Source organism: Malaclemys terrapin, chromosome 1 (assembly GCF_027887155.1).
Source record: "Malaclemys terrapin pileata isolate rMalTer1 chromosome 1, rMalTer1.hap1, whole genome shotgun sequence".
Taxonomy (NCBI): Eukaryota; Metazoa; Chordata; order Testudines; family Emydidae; genus Malaclemys; species Malaclemys terrapin.
In genome coordinates this window covers 348,301,018-348,321,654 of record NC_071505.1, presented here as the reverse complement: position 1 = coordinate 348,321,654, position 20,637 = coordinate 348,301,018, and the positions used below count along the sequence as shown (strand labels likewise).

Below are 20,637 nucleotides of genomic sequence, written 5' to 3'. Positions count from 1 at the left end.
ATTGGGCCCAGAGCACATGGCACCTCTAGAAATGGTACCTCTTGAGAAATCCTGACTCGGGGCATCAGGGTTTTAAAACTTGAAACTCGCTTTCAATGTCAGATTTCTGTGTAGCTTGAATAACCCACCGTGGAGCATGGGCAGATGTCGGGGAGGGGTTGACAAACTACCTGCTGCTGCCTGCCCTCCAGCCCCATCAAATGGAAACAGCCTGTAGTTTTCCCCCTTCAATTCACATTTGAAAGATAGTGAAACCTGCCAACGTACCCAGTTCCTGCTAGAAGGGGAGCTGCTGACACCAGAGGTCTTCACCCAAAAGGGCAAGGAGTCATCGGAGAGGTTGCACAGGCAGCAGGCAGTATCTGTACAGATGGGGAGGGAACTGTTTATATGAAGCATGTCTGCACATTTCCTTGGGGGCCACTTGGCCATCAGGGAACCTCAGCTGCTTGGCTTCGTGTGCACCAGCTTTAACCCCGTGTCACAGCCAATAGCAAACTGCAGGAGGCCAAATCACAGGGGATATGTGGTGATCTTACCCACCTGGAATGCAGCGCAAGCCCTGCTGCAGACTCTATTCCTGGAATCCAGACTTGTCATCACTGTTCGTATGATTCTGATTAGTCACATGGCTACCTCAGGGGCAGCTGAGTGGTAATGATGATGCTGTCACAGCTGTGATCTTGCTGAAATAATATAATGATAATAATAATAATAATAATTAATTAATAACAGTGTAGGACCATATTTCTCCCCGGCAGCCCCCTTTCCTGCATTACAAAGCCAGGGTGCAGGCCAGGGAAGGGAGATTCCATAAGGCTCCGTACAGGGAAATTTCCCTCGGATCATTCCAGTGGGTGAGGTCCCTTCCCTTCTCCATGATGAATGAAAAGGGGAACCAGGATCCAGGGATCCTCAGAGTTATGCACAGATCTCAGTGATCCACTGGTAGATAGGCCCCCCACCCACAATCTCTGGGCCACCAAAAATGCTCTAGGACCCTCTCCAGCTCCCTGCTAGCACAGGTTCATCAGAGATGTGCTACCAGGCCCTGTCACAGTAGCCACTGCCTGCAGGATCTGCTGAAGGGGTGTTGTAGAGGTTGGAGGGGGCTGCACAGTGATGGGAAGGCTGGTTAATGTAGCTGATGGGCACAATACCCCAGCCATAGACTGGTCGGGAGGTTTCGACTTTTCCATATCCAGAGTGCAGCCATAGACTCCATCAGTGCCACCTTTATTTACGTTATGAAGGAGAGGGAGATGAAAAGGCTCCAATTTCTCTTGGAGATCCAGGCAGCTGCATGTGAGCAAAGTCATGGCAGCTGAGCTTTCAGAGAAAAATGATCCGTTTTCTATGAAAACTCACCCCAGAAAATGGATGAAAAGGAAACATTTCAGTTTGTGTGTGTGGGGGAAACCTGTTTTCAAGCCAAGCTCTAGCTCAAACCATGAGCCTCTGTCCCTTCTGCTACAGGACCACACCCCTAGGTGGCAGTGCTAGCCCCCCATCCGCCTCCCACACTGAGCAGCCCCTTAAGGTGACTATATTTCCCAAAGAGAAAATGGGAGATGCTGTCACTGGAATACTGTAGGGGAAACCCCCACCCCAGCTTTGCCTCGCCCCCTGCGGGGTGCTGCCATCTGCACTAGACTCCCCTGAACATTCCTCCACTCCCACTTCCCCATTTTTTTTACAGAAGTGGACATTTGTCCCATTTGCTCTTGCCAACTGATCAAGTCAGCAAGAGCAAACAGTAGAAATGTCTGCTTTTGAAAAAAAAAGTTGAATTGGCTGGGACAGGGCTTAAAAAGGGACTGTCCTGGCCAGAATGGGAGGTATGGTCACATTACCATGGATGTCTGCTAGGGTGGCTACACCAGCTCTGTAACAGAGATAGCTCCTGGAAAAGGCTTGTTTGCATCAGCCCATCCATCAATGGAACAATTTAAGAACATAAGAATGGCCATATGGATTCAGACCGAAGGTCCATCTAGCTCAGTGTCCTGTCTTCTGACAAAAATAATGAGGAGTACTTGTGGCACCTTAGAGACTAACAAATTTATTTGGGCATAAGCTTTTGTGGGCTAAAATCCACTTCATTGGATGCATGCAGTGGAAAATACAGTAGGAATATATATATATATATATATATATATATATATACACACACAAAGAACATGAAAAATGGGTGTTGCCATACCAACTATAAGAAGACTAATCAATTAAGGTGGGATATTATCAGTGGCATCTTAGAGACTAACAAATTTATTAGAGCATAAGCTTTCGTGGACTACAGCTCACTTCTTCGGATGCATATAGAGTGGAACATATATTGAGGAGATAAATATACACACATACAGAGAGCATGAACAGGTGGGAGTTGTCTTACCAACTTTGAGAGGCCAATTAAGTAAGAGAAAAAAACTTTTGAAGTGATAATCAAGCTAGCCCAGTACAGACAGTTTGATAAGAAGTGTGAGAATACTTACAAGGGGAGATAGATTCAATGTTTGTAATGGCTCAGCCATTCCCAGTCCTTATTCAATCCTGAGTTGATTGTATCTAGTTTGCATATCAATTCCAGCTCAGCAGTCTCTCGTTGGAGTTTGTTTTTGAAGTTTTTCTGTTGTAAGATAGCCACCTGCAGGTCTGTCATTGAATGGCCAGACAGGTTAAAGTGTTCTCCCACCGGTTTTTGCGTATTATGATTCATAGTTGTGATCTGCAGGACTCTAGCAGTCGCGATTCCGTTGGGTTATGTTCACCTAGGTTCTGAGAAGGAAGTTCTCCTGTGACCTGGATGATCAATACAGCTTTAACTGATTAGCATGGTAGATTCTGTCTCTATTACGCTTGCCTCCTTTTATCCTAACTTTGAGGATTCGGAGGGTCCGATCCATTGATTACACAGCCCATGCTCTGGTGCTTTGTAAGATGACAGCATTACTTGGTTTCCAAACTCCCAAGTGATCTCTTTCTGGTTTTTGTCAAAGTAGGCATTTGCCTTTCATCTAGATTTCCCCAGTTTAGCAGCTACCTGCAAGTGGGCCTGGTTTAAATGTTCTTGCAGATTCTGCAGGTAGGTATCCATTTTTATTCCCTCCAATTGAGTGCCACTGGTGTGCCAGATCAAACGTTCTGGTAGTCGTATGGTTCTTGGGCCAATTTATCAGCCTTCCCATTTTCTATAGCAGAGGGTACTAACTTTCAATGGGCCTTTATTTTTTTTCACTTTGATCAGCTACCCTGGCACAGTGATTTTTACTGCTAGCCAATGGATGTATTTCACCAGCGTTGCATACTTAATAAGTGAACTATCAGAAGACGTGAACCCATTTTTTTCCCAACATGGTAGAAAGTCTGTGAGAGAATTGCACACCCATGATGAGTGTGAAAACAGACAGATGCTTTGGTTTATGGTGGTGATGGAGAACTGCACACAGTACTCCAACACACAAGCCACCACTGCTAAGTCAGCATCTTGGGCTGAATTTGGAGTGCGTGAATATGCCTTCTCCCAAGGCTTTACTTTTCCCTTGGGAGGAACTGCATGGATTCCAAACCCAGTATACGTTTTCTCCTTGATGATAAAAACTAGAACCATCTACAAACAAATGGTACCTCTGCCACAGGTCTGATCTTCCCATGTCTCTCTTGTGAAGCCACAGTTGCTAACATATTAAGACTCACTGCTACCAATGGGAATGGACTGAGCAACACACAGAAGCAGTATCCCACCTGAAACAAGCCATTGTCAAGGCTCCAGTGTTGCTCACTCTAAATCCTGAGATACCCTGTCATCCGGAGGTAGCAGTGAGTCTTAATATGCATCTGAGGATCACCTGCTTTCTCTTTGGGAAATATAGTCACTCTAAGAGGTGGTTCACTGTGTGTGGCTGATGAGGGGCGAGTGCTGCCACCTATAGATGTGGTCCTGTAGCAGAAGGGACAGAGGCTCATGGTTTGAGCTAAAGCTCAGCTGAAAAACAGAGTTACCACCACCACAAAGAATTTTCACCCAAACTAAAATGTTTCCTTTTCACCCATTTGTTGGGGTGAGTTTTCATAGAAAAGGGATCATTTTTCTCTGAAAGCTCAGCTGCCATGACTTTGCCCACCTGCAGCTGTCTGGATCCCCAAGAGAAACTGGAGGCTTTTCATCTCCCTCTCCTTCATAACATAAATGAAGGTTGCACTGAGGGAGTCTATGGCTGCACTCTGGGTATGGAAAGGTCAAATTCACCCGACCAGTTTAGGGCTGGGGTACTGTGCCCATCAGCTACTCTAACCAGCCTTCCCATCTCTGTGCGGCCCCCTCCACCCTGAACAAGGTCCCTTCGGCAGATTCTGTGAGCAGCAGCTACTGTGACAGGCCCTGGTAGCACATCTCTGATGAACCTGTGCTAGCAGGGAGCTGGAGAGGGTCCTAGAGCAGTTGTGGAAGTCCAGAGTCTGTGGGGAGTGGGCCTAGCTACCAGTGGATCACTGAGATCTGTTCATAACATTGGGGATCTTGATTCCGCCACACACACACACTTTTCATTCCTCAGGGAGAAGGGAAGGGACGGGACGTCACCTCCTGAAATGATCGAGGGAAGTTCCCTATATGGAGCCCTGTGGAATCTCCTTTCCCTGGCCTGCACCCTGGGTTTGTAATGCAGGAAAGGGGACCACCGGGAAGAAATCTGCTCCTATATTATAAATTTGTTATTATTATTCTATTTTATTTTATTTCAGCAAGATCACAGCTGTGACAGCATCATTGTTACCACTCAGCCACCCCCATGGTAGCCCTGTAACTAATCGGAACCACACGAACAGTGAGGACAAGCCCAGATTCCAGGATTAGAGCCTGCAGCAGGGCTGGTGCTGCAGTCCAAGTGGGTAAGATCATCACACGTCCCCTGTGATTTGGCCTCCTGCAGTTTGTCATTGGCTGTGACGGGGTTAAAGCTCATGTACACAAAGCCAAGCAGCTGAGGTTCCCTGATGGCCAAGTGTCCCCCAAAGGAATTTGGAAGCTTTCTTCATAAAGACAGTTGCCTCCCTGTCTGAACAGATACTACCTGCTGTCTGTGCTACCTCCCTGATAACTCCCGCTCCTTTACCGTGAAGACCTCTAGCTTCAGTGGCTCTACGTCTAGCAGGAATTGGGTATGTTGGCAGGTTTCACTATCTTTAAAATGTGCAGTGAAGGGGAAAGGCTGCAAGCTGTTTCCATTTGCAGATGTTCTGTGCAGCGGCAAAGGACTCAGTTGGGTGTTGTGGTGACTCAGTGACAGGGACTGGAGGACAGGCAGCGCTAGGTAGCTTGGGAACCCCTCCCCTGCATCTGCCCATGCTCCACAGTGGGGTGTTCAAGCTACACAGAAATCTGACATAAAAAGCGAGCTCGGAGTGTTAAAACACTGATGCCCCGAGTCAGGATTTCACAAGGGGTCCCATTTCTAGAGGTGCTGTGTGCTCTGGGCCCAATCCTGCAAGGGGCTCAGTGAAAGGAGACCGCACACAATGTCAGTGACTAGTTCCCAGATTGTGTCAGGTTTATTTGCTCCTGGAAATTTAATCAGCAAATGCATTTTCAGAGGTTTTTTTCTCTGGCTCGATTGTGAATGCAGGAATTCAGAGCTGCGTTGCTTCATGGTGATAGGTCAGATAGGGCATATTGCTGTTTCCTGACTGGCTGAGGATTCCAGCACTACTTCCCTGTAGATACCTCTAAGCGTTATATGGCTACCGGTATCTCTGCTCGCGCCCTGTTCTCGAGCATCAGATGTCAGGCCTCGTACCCTTCCCTCTCAATCCTCGCACCCTCATCCTGGGCCCTGGGCTACCAGATACTTACCCAGGAGTCCAAGTGGTTTGGGCACCTGGGAGTCTGTGAGTAGTAGTGAGATGAGTGACCAGCCAGCCTTCTTAAACCAAAATACAGTTTAATCTCAACAGCAAGAAGAAAGCATAACATGGGAAAATAAAAGGGTTTTCAAACAACAGTCAGTACACATCTCTGGCTGCAAACCCTCCCACTCTGACAGAGACCCAGGCAGGCCGAGGGCCTTCAGATTTCCCCAGTGGTGTCTGTGCCTGTCGGCCTGAAGAGCTTCTGAGCAACAGCTGCCCCAGCTTTGCAGAGACTCAAAAGTGCTGGTAAAACAACCTGTGTAACGTGACTGGAGCCCGGAAATAGGCTCTTCCCAGCTTGTAGTCTCTCAACCTCCCTGAAGTGCTGACTGAGCGATGGCTTTTCTTGAGCTGTAGTTTCCTTTCCTGCTTTTTTTCTAGCAACCTGTTATTAAACTAGGAAGAGCCATAATACAGCCATAACATAAACATACCAATAGTTAACCCTATGTAGCTCTTCAGCAACCATCCCCAGAACTGGGTTTAACACACACATTGATTATGGCAGCTCAGTTCCATGTCTGTCCCAATGCCATTCCCGCATGCTATGGATTTTATGCATACAGGACAGAGACTGTCAGACAGAGACAGAGAGAGAGAGAGCAATAGACTAGTTTCCTGTGGGAAATGAAGTTCCATTTCCATGAACATTCATGCATTGGACTTTCAAATCCACTTCCTGCAAACCCTCATCCTGGCTGAATAACAGGAGCTGGGGTCACTATGTACTAGAGAGTAAGAGCTCAGGGATCCCAATGTCTGTTATCACTCCGGATACAGGCTACAGACTGTGTGACACTCTGTACCTCTGGGGAAAACCCTGCACCCCCATGGTCATCGTTGTAATATGATTGTGTGGTATCCAATGCAAAGTTTGTCATGTTGGGTGCTTTCGGAAGGCTCATGATGCACTGAGCATGCTTCTTATAGTAATTGTTATAGTGATGTTATAGTGATGTTATAGGTTGTAATTTCATGTATATAGTTATGAGGTTGACAATGTGTCCTCATGGATTAAAGCAAGCCCAGGCAAAAGCTCTCCAAGAGCAGAGGGGCAGTTTGCACCTCATCAGGGCATGTAAGGGAGAAACTCGGCGCAGCCTCACAGGAACGAAGGACACTGACCTAGGCAACAACAAAGGATCTGTTGGACTCTCGAGTGAGTCACCCCCCTTCCTTTGGTCAGTTTGGGACTGCAGTGAGGTAATGCTCACCTGACTCTGAAGGGGGGGTAAAGCCAAGAGGGAAGAAAGGACATGATAAAAGGGAGAGATTTTGCCAGATTCTCTCTATCTCTCTCTTCCAACTATATCTACAGACACCACCACCAAGCGACTGAAGCACTGATCAAAGAGGAGAGCCTGGCTGAAGAGCAACCAGCCGGCCTGGGGTGAGAAGCACCTAAGTTTGTAAGGGCACTGAAAGTGTTAAGATCAGCTTAGAATGTGTTTTGCTTTTATTTCATTTTATCAAATCTAACTTGTTGTGTTCTGACTTATAATGACTTAAAATTTATCTTTGTAGTTAATAAATGTGTTTGTTTATTCTACCTGAAGCAGTGCACTTGGTTTGAAGTGTGTCAGAGACTCCCCTGGGGATAATAAGCCTGGTACATATCAATTTCTTTGTTAAATTGATGAACTTATATAAGATTTCAGCATCCAGCGAGCATAACTGGACACTGCAAGACGGAGGTTCCTAGCGTTGTGTCTGGGACTGGAGATATTGGCTAGTGGCATTCGGTTGCAAGTAGCTGGGAGCGGTTTACATGCTGGAGGTTGTGAGTGAACAACCCAGGAGTGGGGGTTCTCACAGCAGAGCAGGGTAAGGCTGGCTCCCAGTCAAAGATTGGAGTGACCTAGCAGATCACTGGACTGACAGAACTGACTGACAGACTGACAGAACTGAACCTGGGGTGACGCAGTCAGCTATTAACCCAGGGACAGAGGAGCTACTTGACTTTTGTTTGCTGACAAATGACTGAATGAGGGCTGAGACGCTGCGATCTTTTCAGGTTGTGAAGAAATCCAGATGACAGATGGTGCATTTTAAGTACCACTCTGACCTGAGAAATCATCTCTGAAAGAAGATCAGAAGCAAAAGAATGGGTTGACATATAGATGTGTAGATGTTATGCCAAAACTTTTCATTGTAATACAGATATTACAAATCAAACCTTCATTGCATGCCTGTATATTGAAAGCCAGCAGCAGAGTTGTTGGAATCTCTACAGGAAGGAGCAGTGGTAACTTTACTGCTTAATGGCTTTTGCTTTAGAAAGTATTTCAGAAGTGCTCCACATACTGTTTGCAATGGGTTTGTGCTGTTAACTCTTTGTTCAGTGAACAGGTGTATGATACTGTCTCCTGGTAACTGGACCAGAAGCTGTTTGTGACACTTACATTCAGCGTCATGAACACAATCCCTCTGCTCTACCTGTACAAGACTTTGCAAAAAGTCCTGGGAGAACAGATCCATTGGTTTGTGTTTTAGCAAAGAGTGGAGCTGAGGTGGAGGAAAGGGGACTGTAAGAGTGGTTGTATATAATGGACACCCATCACCTGTTACATGAGAATGGCTGAAGTAACTTGCACACTCAACTGGATATTAGTGTAAACATAGTGTTTTCACTGTTCACTCATTTGTGATGCCATCCTCTCCCCCATCCAGCTGAAGTAACTGTCTGTGATGGGCTGTAACTTCCCAGATATTTACATATCCTTGCATGGAGAGAGGATGCAGGTCCTGTGAGGATGAAGAGAATCCTGTATGATGATCAAGCTCTCTGGATTCAGTCAACCCTGGCCCGGTAAAGCACTTCAGCTTCTCTAGGAGGGATTCTTGGTGACAGAGTGTATCATCGGGAACAGTTCGTAAGGGAAAGTTAATAGAGCCTGCCTCTGACCGAAATTAAACATGGAAATCTGGGGTGATGCTGCTGAAGTCACTGTTATTGAATTCAAAACCTGGCCTTAAGAATTTATCCCATGTGCTGCAAAGAGGCAGTGACATAAGTTGGATGCTCAGGAGTGGAGAAAATAAATAATTATATATAATGAGGCAATGAAACAAGTTTATAAATCGCTTCAATTCAGGACAGATAAATACAATGACCTTTTCCACCATGCACTTGCCATGTGTTTACACATGTCATGATACAGTGGGAAATATTCAGAAGTGGAGGCCTGGAAAGGATGGGTTTTTTTGTGATAAGGTCATAATTGTAAAATCAAACTGTGCTCAAGTAGGCTGCAGAACTCCCAACCTTAATATATCAATGGCACCAAGAGCTTAGCAGGATTCAAAGAGGGACTGGATGTGTTTATATGAGTGACCAGAAAATCCAAATACAGTAGTAAGAATTTTTTAAAAAAAACTCTGTAGACTTGCATTGAGAGCATCAAGATGTCTAGCTAAATATCATCTAGTGTCCTGTTTTTCCTTTCAGGAAGGAAAGTTCAAAAGTCCCCGGATCTGCCCAGTACATTATGTCAGCTCTCAATGACACCAAATTCACACATACTGTGTTCCTTCTCACCGGGATACCTGGGCAGGAAGACGTTCATCTCTGGATCTCTATCCTCTTGTGCTTAATGTATGTTATTTCGATAGTAGGAAATTCAGTCATTCTGTTCATTATAGGAACAGATGCAAGCCTCCATGAGCCCATGTACATTTTCCTTTCCATGTTGGCTGTCTCAGACCTTGGCTTATCGATATCCACCATACCAACAATGCTGGGCATATTCTTGTTTAACTTTAGGGAGATCAGCGTCGATGCCTGTTTAGCCCAGCTGTTCTTCATCCACTCGCTTCAATGTATTGAATCCTCCATCCTCTTGTTGATGGCCTTGGACCGCTGCATAGCTATCCGTGAACCACTGAGATATGCCTCCATCTTAACACTGCCAAGAATAGCCAAGATGGGCCTGGTGTGTGTTCTAAGAGGGGTGGCTGTAATACTCCCACTCACCATTCTCCTGAAACAGTTCCGATACTGTCGAGCCAATGTCCTCTCCCATTCCTACTGCCTGCACCAGGAGGTCATGAAGATGGCTTGTTCAGATATCAGAGTCAACAATATCTTTGGCTTGTTTACCAAACTCATAACAATGGGATTGGACTTGCTGCTCATCTTCCTCTCTTATGTGATGATCCTCAAAACAGTGCTGAGCATCGCGTCCCATGCTCAATGCCTCAGGGCCTTGAACACCTGCGTCTCCCACCTCTGCGCCATCCTGCTCTTCTACACACCAGACATCAGCTTGGTTGTGATGTACAGATTCTGGAATAGCTCTTCTTACTTGCTTCAGATTGTTCTGAGCTACATCTCCCTGCTGGTCCCACCCCTGATGAACCCAGTTGTGTACAGCGTGAAAAGCAAACACCTTCGTGCGAGGATAATCAGGGTGTTCGTCAAGTGAAGGTTCAGTTCCTCACCTGGCTCCAGCGGTCATAACACAGGAGACAAAGAACACCAGCTAGGGATACCTATTTCATCCTGGACCCATACATCCAAGAAGAAATGAGCTACTGATCTCCACTCTGTAGAAAGAGATTCAGATGAGGTCTAAAGCAGTGGTTTTCAAACTTTTTTTCTGGGGAGCCAGTTGAAGAAAATTGTTGATGCCTGTGACACAACGGAATTAGGAATGAGGGGTTAGGGGGAGGGAGGGGCTCAGGGCTGGGGCAGAGGGTTGGGATGCAGGGGTGAGAACTGCGGGGTGGGCTAGGTATGAGGGGTTTGGGGAATGTGCGGGGGTCTGGGCTGGGGCAGTGGGTTGGGGTTCAGGAGAGGGTCACAGATCTGGGCTAGGGGTGCAGGCTCTGGGGTGGTGCCAGGGATGAGGAGTTTGGGGTGCAGGAAGGGGTTCCAGGTTTGGGGGAGGCTCAGGGCTGGGGCAGAGGGTTGGGGTGTGGTTTGGGGCACAGCCGGGGTGCAGAGGCAGGCTTCTTGCCAGTCCTGGCACCGCAGACTGCGCTACGCCCCGGAAGCAGCCTGCAGGAGGCCCAGCTCTTAGATGGAAGTGCGCAAGCAGCTTTGCGTGACTCTAGCCCTCAGGCACCGCCTCCCTCCCCCAGTTCCCATTGGCTGGTTCCCGGCCAATGGGAGTGCAGAGCCGGTGCTCGGGGCGTGGGCAATGCACAGAGCCCCTTGGCCCCCCTGCCTAGAAGCAGGACCCGCTGCTGGCCACTTCTGGGGTGCAGCGCAGTGTTGGAAAAGGTAGGCACTAGCCTGCCTTAGCAGGGCAGCACCAACGATGGAAGTTTTAATGTTCCAGTCGGCGGTGCTGACCAGAGCAAGGCGATCCAGTGACTTCCATGCCGCGACCCAGGACCGGGTTGCAACCCACGGTTTGAAAAACACTGGTCTAAGGCATGGAGCAAGGGGCTGTCCCCACCTGCTGGTGAGGGAGGACAGGGCACTACGGGAAGGAGACCAAGGCAGGCAGCAGCATTTACAAAGTGAGTTTGTTCGTGCATAGTCAGGGGACGGGTGAGATGTTGGCCCATAATTAGCTCTCTCTCTGGCTGCTCCAATCTCAGAATTCCTCTCTGTACAGTCAATAAAGAGAAGGGAGGTGGATGTTGTTTCCCATTACACCCACTCTTCCCCTACGCCCTCGGCCAGGTGCTTGTGACTGAGTCATTTCAGAGACATGATTATCACAGGAGCCCAGGAGAAGCCATTCAGGAAACCTCCCCATCCCCATTGATGGCTCTGCACACCACACACCTGTTCATCCCACTCCCCACCGAGGCAGAGCAGAGCTGTGTATGAGTGAGGGTCTGACACAGAGGAGTCCTGGCAAAGGACTCAGGCCCAGATTCCCTCCCCCTACCCCTCACCTCCGTTTGTGCTGCCCCAGCTGATTGGAAAGGGTGTAAACAGTCCCCACTCCCCAACAGAGGCACGGCTAGCTGCTATCCCGGGCCAGCCCAGTCAATGTAGGGGGATCACCTTTTCAAAAGGTAAAAGTGGGACACATACAGGAGCCCAGTCACCTCTGTGACCCTGCCCATCCCTTGTCTCCCCCTTGAAGCCCCACCCTCTGCTCCACCTGTTCCCTCTCTTCCCCTCCCTCTACCCCATCTCTTCCCCCAAGACCGTACCCCCTGCTTCTCCTCATTACCCGAGGCTCCACCCCCTCTCCAGGCCTGAAGCCAGAGACAGGGCCTGGTAAGAGCTGCTCAGGGAGCCAGAGCCACTCTGTGGATTCCCAGACCGTCCTCATGGCCTGGGAAGGGGACTGGGGGCCCGAGTGAAGCCCCCAGCCTGTGTTCCCACCCCCTAGGATGATCTACTCAGGGAAAATGGAAAATCCGGGTCTCCACACAGCAGCCTCGGCTCCCTGGGCAGGTCTTACCATGGCCGAGCTCTAGTCTGGCCGGTATCAGACCCTCAGGGGAAGCGGAGGAGCAGGGGGCAGGACCTAGTGGGAAGAGATAGGGGAGTTCGCGGGGCCTCAAGGGAAAAGGAGGAGCAGGTGGTGCAGCAAAGCTGAACCAATGCTAACCACAGCTAGCAGGGGGATGGGGTCTCCCGAGTAAAGGAGGAGGATGGGGCTGGCGGGTAGGAGAGCCTGTGTTTTGGAGAAGACTGAATTAATGTGACCCCACAAAGGGGGCTCTCGTTTCAAGTATCCCAGACTGAGAGTAAGTCATTGCAAGGACCTTAGAGGGAAGGGCAGGACACCTGCAGGACTTCCTCAGGTGCCAAGGGGACACTCTGGGGTAGCCCCAGTCTGCCGGGACTTGGCCAGCGTGTGCTGTGCTCTTGGAAGCCGTCACCATCAGGTGCAGGTCAGCCCAGCCCCCAGGCTGCTCTAAACTCCGCTGAGGCAGGGAGGAGAACAGGCCAGTGAATCAAACCACTGTAACTGGCTCCTTGCCATCCCTGCTCTCTTCAGCATGGGGGGAGCTCTGCTGGTGCAGTAGAGAATCCAGCCAGGCCTGTCACTGCTCAGACGTCTGGAAGGCTGGTCCTGTGATCTGGGCACTGCTCTGCGACTGAGGATTTAATTCCCATGCTGTGTGTGACCATGGGGAAGCCATTTCCTGTCTCTGAGCCTCTACACAGGTGGATAATAGCCCTGCCCTGCCTCACAGGGGTGGCGGGAGAATAAATAAATTCCAGGTGCTCAGATACTCTGTGACGCTAAGATCAGGGCTGGGTCAGGGTTCCACAGAGCAACACACCTACCATGTGTCTTACCAAAGCCTCCTGTGACAGCCGGCTTCTGGGCAGCCCTGTGACTCCAGCACATTGGTGTCTGTGGCAGATGTGGGGGTGCTCGGAGGTCACAGTGAGGGGTAGGTAGTGGATTTCTGAGGGGAGTCTTGGAGCATCATGGGGACAACAGGAGTTTCAGCACAGTCACCGGACCGGTGTTTGCAATACATTGAGGCTGAATGGGTCTAACTGACAAGTAATGGAGCAACAGCCACGGGGGTCTCATCTTAGATGGTCTGGCTGGGAGAAAGCAGTCTGAGGGCAAAGGTCAGCTTCACACCTTGGCCCTGTAACACAGACGCGGCTGAGCACTGAGGTGACTGGGTGCAGGCTCACACAGGTTTCAGCAAAGGCTGCTTCCACAAGAAAGGGGCAAACAGATGGGAAGATGCTCTCAGAGACACAGGGAAACTAGGCTGGGTCCCAAGAGCTCCTCAGCTTCCCAAAAGAATGTAAGTTGGGCCAGTTCTGTTCCTCTATCTCCAGAGCAAAGCCTGTGTAACTTAGCATGTAGTGATACATGAGATAGAAGAATGTAGACGTGTGATAGCTACCTGTTATTTTAAAACCATTTTCTCTAATGCTTTGTGCTATTTGCTAATAGACCTCTTTGTTTTAAGGAGGCTGGGGGTGACTGTATAGTTCTGGTCACAAGCACCCGAAAGGAAGAGACTGAGGTGTCCAATCGGACCTTCTTGGTGATAAGCGTATAAGAACATAAGAACATAAAAATGGCCCTACTGGGTCAGACCAAAGGTCCATCCAGCCCAGTATCCTGTCTGCCAACAGTGGCCAGTGCCAGTACCCCAGAGGGAATGAACAGAACAGGGAATCATCAAGTGATCCATCCCCGTCACCCATTCCCAGCTTCTGGCAAACAGAGGCTAGGGACACCATTCCTGCCCATCCTGGCTAATAGCCATCGATGAACCTACCCTCCATGAATTTATCTAGTTATTTTTGAACCCTGTCATGGTCTTGGCCTTCACAACATCCTCTGGCAAGGAGTTCCACAGGTTGACTGTGCGTTGTGTGAAGAAATACTTCCTTTTATTTGATTTAAACCTGATGCCTATTAATTTAATTTGGTGATCCCTACTTCTTGTGTTATGAGAAGTAGTAAGCAAGACTTCCTTATCTACTTTCTCTACACCATCATGATTTTATAGACCTCAATCATATCTCCCCTTAACCATCTCTTTTCCAAGCTGAAAAGTCCCAGTCTTATTAATCTCTCCTCATATGGTAGCCGTTCCATACCCCTAATCATTTTTGTAGACCTTTTCTGAACCTTTTCCAATGCCAGTATATCTTTTTTGAGATGGGGTGATGACATCGCCACACAGTATTCAAGATGTGGGCGTACCATGGATTTATATAGAGGCAACATGATATTTTCTGTCCTATTTTCTATCCCTTTCTTAATTATTCCCAGCATTCTGTTCGCTTTTTTGACTGTCACTGCACATGGAGTGGTTGTTTTCAGAGAACTATCCACAATGATTCCAAGATCTGTTTCTTGAGTGGTAACAGCTAATTTAGACCCAATCATTTTACATGTATAGTTGGGATTATGTTTTCCAATGTGCACCACTTTGCATTTATTAACGTTAAATTTCATCTGCCATTTTGTTGCCCGTTCACCCAGTTTTGAGAGAGTTATATAGCATAGAGGGGCTGTGGTTCCCAGCAGGAAGAGTGGTACAATTGTGAGATTCCCCCCAAGACAGTAAAGGACCTGGTTTATAGGGTAAAGAGACCATCTATCCTGGTTTTACTGTGACAATCCTGATTCTTCTTGGCCAGCGTCTATCCTTGTTGAGTGACTATCAGTATCCTGAGGAGCAACTTGTTCATCCAAGATAATGATCAACTCAAGACAATGAGTCATAGATTCATAGAATTTAAGCCAGACGGAGCCGTTAGATCATCTAGTCCAGAGGTTCTCAAATGGGGAGCGAGATCCTCTGGGGGTGGGCAGAATATATTTAGGGGGGGCACGAGACAGTTCCAGTCCTCAGACAGCACTGTGCATTTGACTCTAGGTGGTGCTGTGCGTTTTGACAGATTTTTGCTACGCTTGCACACCATTATACAAAGTCATTGCCATCTGTGTGTGGATCTGTTTGCTGGCGCGGTGTGCACATTTCATTGTAAGTAGGAACCACAAATACAGTTTTGCTTTGACTCTTATTCCAATGGATCGTTGGCTCATTCATTCAAGAAATAAAAAACTCAAGTGAAAAAGAAAGAAGCCAAAAATGATTCAGTTGAAGCCCCACCCCTGCATGTATCAATAGATGTATTTGTGTGGCGGGGGGAGGGTAAACTTGTACAGACACAAAGAAGGGGGGCGTGATCAAAAAACTATGAGACCCACTCTCTAGTCTGACCTCCTGTACAGCACAGGCTGCAGAATTTCACCTATTTACCCCCGTATTGAGCCCAGTGACTTGTGTTTGACTAACGCAAAGCATGTGTTCCTCTAAAGCGTGTCTTCCACGTTGGCATCTAGTCTTGGTTTGGAGGTAGCAGGAGAATCCACCACCTCCCTTGGGAGTTTGTTTCACTGGTTAAGCACCCGCGCTCTTAAAAATGTGTGCCTCATTTCCAAATTTAATTTGTCTGGCTTCAGTTTCCAGCCATTGGTTCTTGTTACATCTTTCTCTGTTAGATTAAAGAGCCCGTTAGTAGCTGGCATTTCGTTCCTGTGAAAGTGCTTGTCCACTGTCATCAAGTTAGCTTTCAATCTTCCCTACTTCTACTCGCTATGTGCCTGTTTATGCAGCGAATGATGAGTTGGAAACGACAGAGGAGGAGAAAGACCTGGGTGTATTAGTCAGTTCCAGGGTGACTGTGAGCAGTGGTCACCAACCGGTCGATCGCAATCTCTGGCGGCAGTGCAGCGCGGCTGCCACTAAAGCTACCCCGGCCCCACACTGCTCCTGGAAGCTGCCACTGAAGCCCGGCAGCCCCAGGGGCGGGGGGGCAGGGGTCTCCCTCGATGCACGTTGTTCCTGCCTGCCAGCACCACCCGCGCAGCTCCCATTGGCTAGGAGAACTGAGTGGGGAGTGCTTGTAGTGAGGGGCAGCATGCGGAGCCATGTCTCCCCTGCCCTCCCCACCCCATGGGCCTCAGGGGCATGTTGGCCCATTCCGGGAGCTGTGTGGGTGCAGGGTAGGCAGGGAGCCTGCTTTAACCTCCCTCTGCCTGCCGCTGACCAGGAGCCACTGGAGATAAACGATGCCCGGTGGGAGGCCGCACCCCAATCCCCATTCCTGAGCCCTCTCACAGAGCCAGCACCCCATACCCCCACCTGCACCCCAAACCCCACCCTGAGCCCCCTCCCAGAGCCAGCACCCCAAAGCTCCTCCTGAACCCCAATCCTCAGCCCTGTCCCTACTTCCAGAGCCAGCACCCTGTACCCCCTCCTGCACCCCAACCCCTTGCCCCAGCCCTGCCCCCCCTCCCAGGGCAAGCACCCTGTACCCCCCCTGCACCCCAACACTCTGCCCCAGCCCGGAGCACCCTCCTGCACCCCAAATCCCTCCTAGAGTTTGTATCCCTCCACCCCTCCTGCAACCCAACCCCCTGCCCCAGGCTCAGCCAAAGCCCCCTCTTACACTGTGAACCCCTTGGCCCCAGCCCAGAGCCTGCACCCCCTCCCAAACCCCAACCCCCACCTCAGCCCGGTGAAAGTGAGTGAGGGTGGGGGTGAGCGAGCGACAGGGGGTGGAATGGAGTGAGTGGGGCAGGGCTTTGGGGAAGGGGTGGGGCCTCGGGGAAGGGGCGGGGTAGATCCTGAGTTGCCCTTAGATTCAAAAAGTGATCTTGGATGTAAAAAGTTTGGAGACCACTGACTGTGAGCCATTGATGCGATGTGGCTGTGAACAAGGCAAATGAGATCCTAGATTGTGTCAGGCGAGATACAGAAGTATTAATATCCTTATACCAGGCACTGGTGAGACCTCCGCTGGCAAACTGTGCAAAATTCTGGTCACTCCTGTTCCATAAAGAACAATTGAGACTGGAACGGGTGCAGAGATGGGCTCCTAGGATGGCCAGGGCAATGGAGGCCCTCTCTTATGAGGAGACTGGAAGAGCTTCACTCGTTTAGCCTAAAACAACACAGGCTGAGCAGGGATTGGATTGTTCTATAAATACCTCAGGGGAGGGAGGAGTAAACACCAGAAAGGGAGATGAGCTCCTGAATCTAAAGAACAGTGTTGGCACAAGAACCAATGGGGAGAAACTGGCCAGGAGTAAATAGAGGTTGGAAAGGAGAAGGAGGTTTCTGACCATACAAGGAGGGAGGTTCTGGAACATCCTCCTAACAAGAGCAGCGTGGGGCAAACAACCCAGCTGGTTTTAAGATGGAGCTTGACCCGTATCACCTTCCTGCCAGGTGGAACCAGCAGCAACCAGGACTTGTTTCAGTCTCTAGGGGTTCCTTTTCAACAATACAACACAGAAGTGGCTCGAGCCCCATGGGAAATTGACATCCTACCCCGGCCACCTCTGAGAGGCAATACTTCCCCACTCACAAGCACAGAGTCTGAGTGTAGAAAAGAAATTTTTAATAAAAGATGGGAAGTCACCCAAGATTAATTAGGGAAAATGCCACAAGCAGGATTCATAAACATAAAGCTGTCAGCAGGACACCCCACCCCAGAGTGCCTGGGGCAGTGTCTTCTGCTTCATGTTCTTGGGTTTTACAACCAAAAGTTCCTTTACCGTGCCCCTCTCTGCTCCCTCACCCCACCCCACTCACAATGATTGACCTTGATCAGTGAGGACCCAGGGTTCAGAGGCGCATCTGTGTAAGTTCACCTCCAAACCAGGGAAGAAGGCACCTGGCTTGTGCTGCCATCTCAGCACTTGCTCTGGCTGGCCACTCCGCCAGCCGCGGTTCCTCTCTGCTGGCCACCCTGGTAGCTGCTCGTTCCACTCCACTCCCCCCAGCCAATTATTAGTCATCTTCTTCTGACACCTGACTCTCTGCTGGGACCTCTGCAGGTCAGTTTCTTAGTGATTGTCAGAGCTTAGTGATTTTCAGCTTTTAGCAGGCTGGGCAGAAATGCTATCCCATCCTGAGTGATTTCAGCATTCTTTTGAGCATAAAAATAACAAAAGATTACTAATGGAGCCTATATAGCTCTATCTAAACCAGACTGGGGATCATTAGGGACAGTCCACACTTCCCGACCAGTCTACGGTTGGGGTATTGTGCCCATCAGCTACTCTAACCAGCCCTCCCATCTCTGTGCAGCCCCCTCCACCCTGTACAACTCACCCTTCAGCAGATTCTGTGGGCAGTGGCTACTGTGACAGGCCCTGGTAGAACATCTCTGATGAACCTGTGCTAGCAGGGAGCTGGAGAGGGTCCTAGAGCAGTTGTGGAGGCCCAGAGATTGTGGGGAGTGGACTCAGCAGGTGTGTGGTGTGCTGAGCCATAAATGGACAGGGAGCTGCCGGAATGGAAATTTCCCTTGGATGGTTCCAGTAGGGGGTTCCCTTCCCTTGTCCCTGAGGAATGAAAAGGGGGACCCAGAATCCAGGGATCCACAAAGTTATACAGAGATCTCAAAAACAGACTCCAACGAGAGACTGCTGAGCTAGAATTGATATGCAAACTAGACACAATCAACTCCGGTTTGAATAAGGACTGGGAATGGCTGAGCCATTACAAACATTGAATCTATCTCCCCTTGTAAGTATTCTCACACTTCTTATCAAACTGTCTGTACTGGGCTAGCTTGATTATCACTTCAAAAGTTTTTTTTTTCTCTTAATTAATTGGCCTCTCAGAGTTGGTAAGACAACTCCCACCTGTTTATGCTCTCTGTATGTGTGTATATATATCTCCTCAATATATGTTCCATTCTATATGCATCCGAAGAAGTGGGCTGTAGTCCACGAAAGCTTATGCTCTAATAAATTTGTTAGTCTCTAAGGTGCCACAAGTACTCCTGTTCTTCTTTTTACAGAGATCTCAGTGATCCACTGCTAGCTAGGCCCACCCACCCAGGCACAGAGGGACTAAATGAGTTGACCAAGGGAACAGAAGTATGTACAAGAGCCTGGAACTGAACCCAGTTCTTCTGAGTCCCAGGATTGGGTCCTCCATACGGTAAGGATGGCCAGCATCCCTGGTTCCTAGATGTAACCTTTACATTGAGCCGTATTAAAACACACATTGCTGAGCACAGATGGACTAAGTGAGTTGCCCATGGTCATGGAAGAAGTCTGTGGAAGAGCCTGGAACTGAAGCCAGTTCTTCTGAGTCCCAGGCCAGCACTTTAACCCCTGAACTATCCTTTCTATCTGGGGGTAGTGTCTGGGGATGGGCAGCTGGTGGCTCAGCATGCTGAGATTACCAGAAACTCAGGGAATTAAACTCCTGTGACATCACTACACAGGAACCCAAGAACAATTCCTTTCCCAGATGATAACACTGAGTCGTGCTTTCTCCTGAATCTATTCATGGACAAATCCATCGGCCAGGGCACGCAGCAGGGTCATAGTGGACAAGAATCTCCACATCAGCTCCCTGTGTGACGCAAAATAGGCTAATGTGACCCATAGGGACATAGGCTTGGCAGGGATCTCCTGGGTCAATGAGTCCACTCCCCAGCTATGGCAGGCAACCCTGGTACATTGTCCATTGCATAGACCTGTCAAGCTCCATCTTAAAACCAGCTGGGTTGTTTGCCCCCCACTGCTCCTGTTGGGAGGCTGTTCCCGAACCTCTCTCCTCAGATGTTCAGAAGCCTTCTGTCACAGAGCACAGGTCATACGCTCTGGAACCGCTTTATCTGAAGCCAGCCAGGACTCTGGAGTGGCGTGACTCCCCTCAGGGCACATTGTCCAGGCCAAAAAGCCTCCTTGGCTATGGCCTTCCTGGACTGACCTCGGAGCATTCAGCATCCCTGTTCACACCATGCACTTCCCCTAGGCAGGTCCAGCTAGACAGGACCCCTTGGGAAGCCAGAGGGCCCTGCACCGCAACTCCACCATTAGCCATGACTCTCAGCCAGCAGGTAAAACAGAAGGTTTATTAGTCGACAGGAACACAGTGCAGAACAGAGCTTGTTAGCACAGAAATCAGTGACTTTCAGCCAAGTCCATCTTGGCAGGACCCTGGGCTGGGGCCCTGGCCTCTCTCCTCCCTCAGTCCCTCATCGCAGACTCCAAGCTCCCAGCAAGCTGACCTCCGACACACCCGTTGCGCCCCCTCTTCTTTGTCTGCTTCCCGGGCCAGGTGTCCTGGTCGCCTCCCCGACTTGGGTCTCAGGTTACGAAGGGCATCGGCCATATGCAGAGGGAGTGGTGTCTCCTGGCCCCGAGAGTCTCAGCAAAAGGCACACACCCTTATTTTCAACCACCAAGGCAGTGGTGCAATACACAGGGAAACTGAAGTACACACACTATTCATGCAAAACAGTAAGATTCATATATCAGAGGGGTAGCCGTGTTAGTCTGGATCTGTAAAAAGTGA

At 49.3% G+C, this 20,637-nt stretch overlaps 1 protein-coding gene across 1 annotated transcript; it reads left to right on the top strand.

The window, feature by feature from the left end:
* The first annotated feature begins 9,392 nt into the window (after positions 1-9,392).
* LOC128832435 (olfactory receptor 51G2-like) lies at positions 9,393-10,328 on the top strand. Its single transcript, XM_054019832.1, has one exon. The coding sequence runs from the start codon at positions 9,393-9,395 to the stop codon at positions 10,326-10,328; it is 936 nt and encodes a 311-aa protein (XP_053875807.1).
* The last annotated feature ends 10,309 nt before the right edge of the window (positions 10,329-20,637 follow it).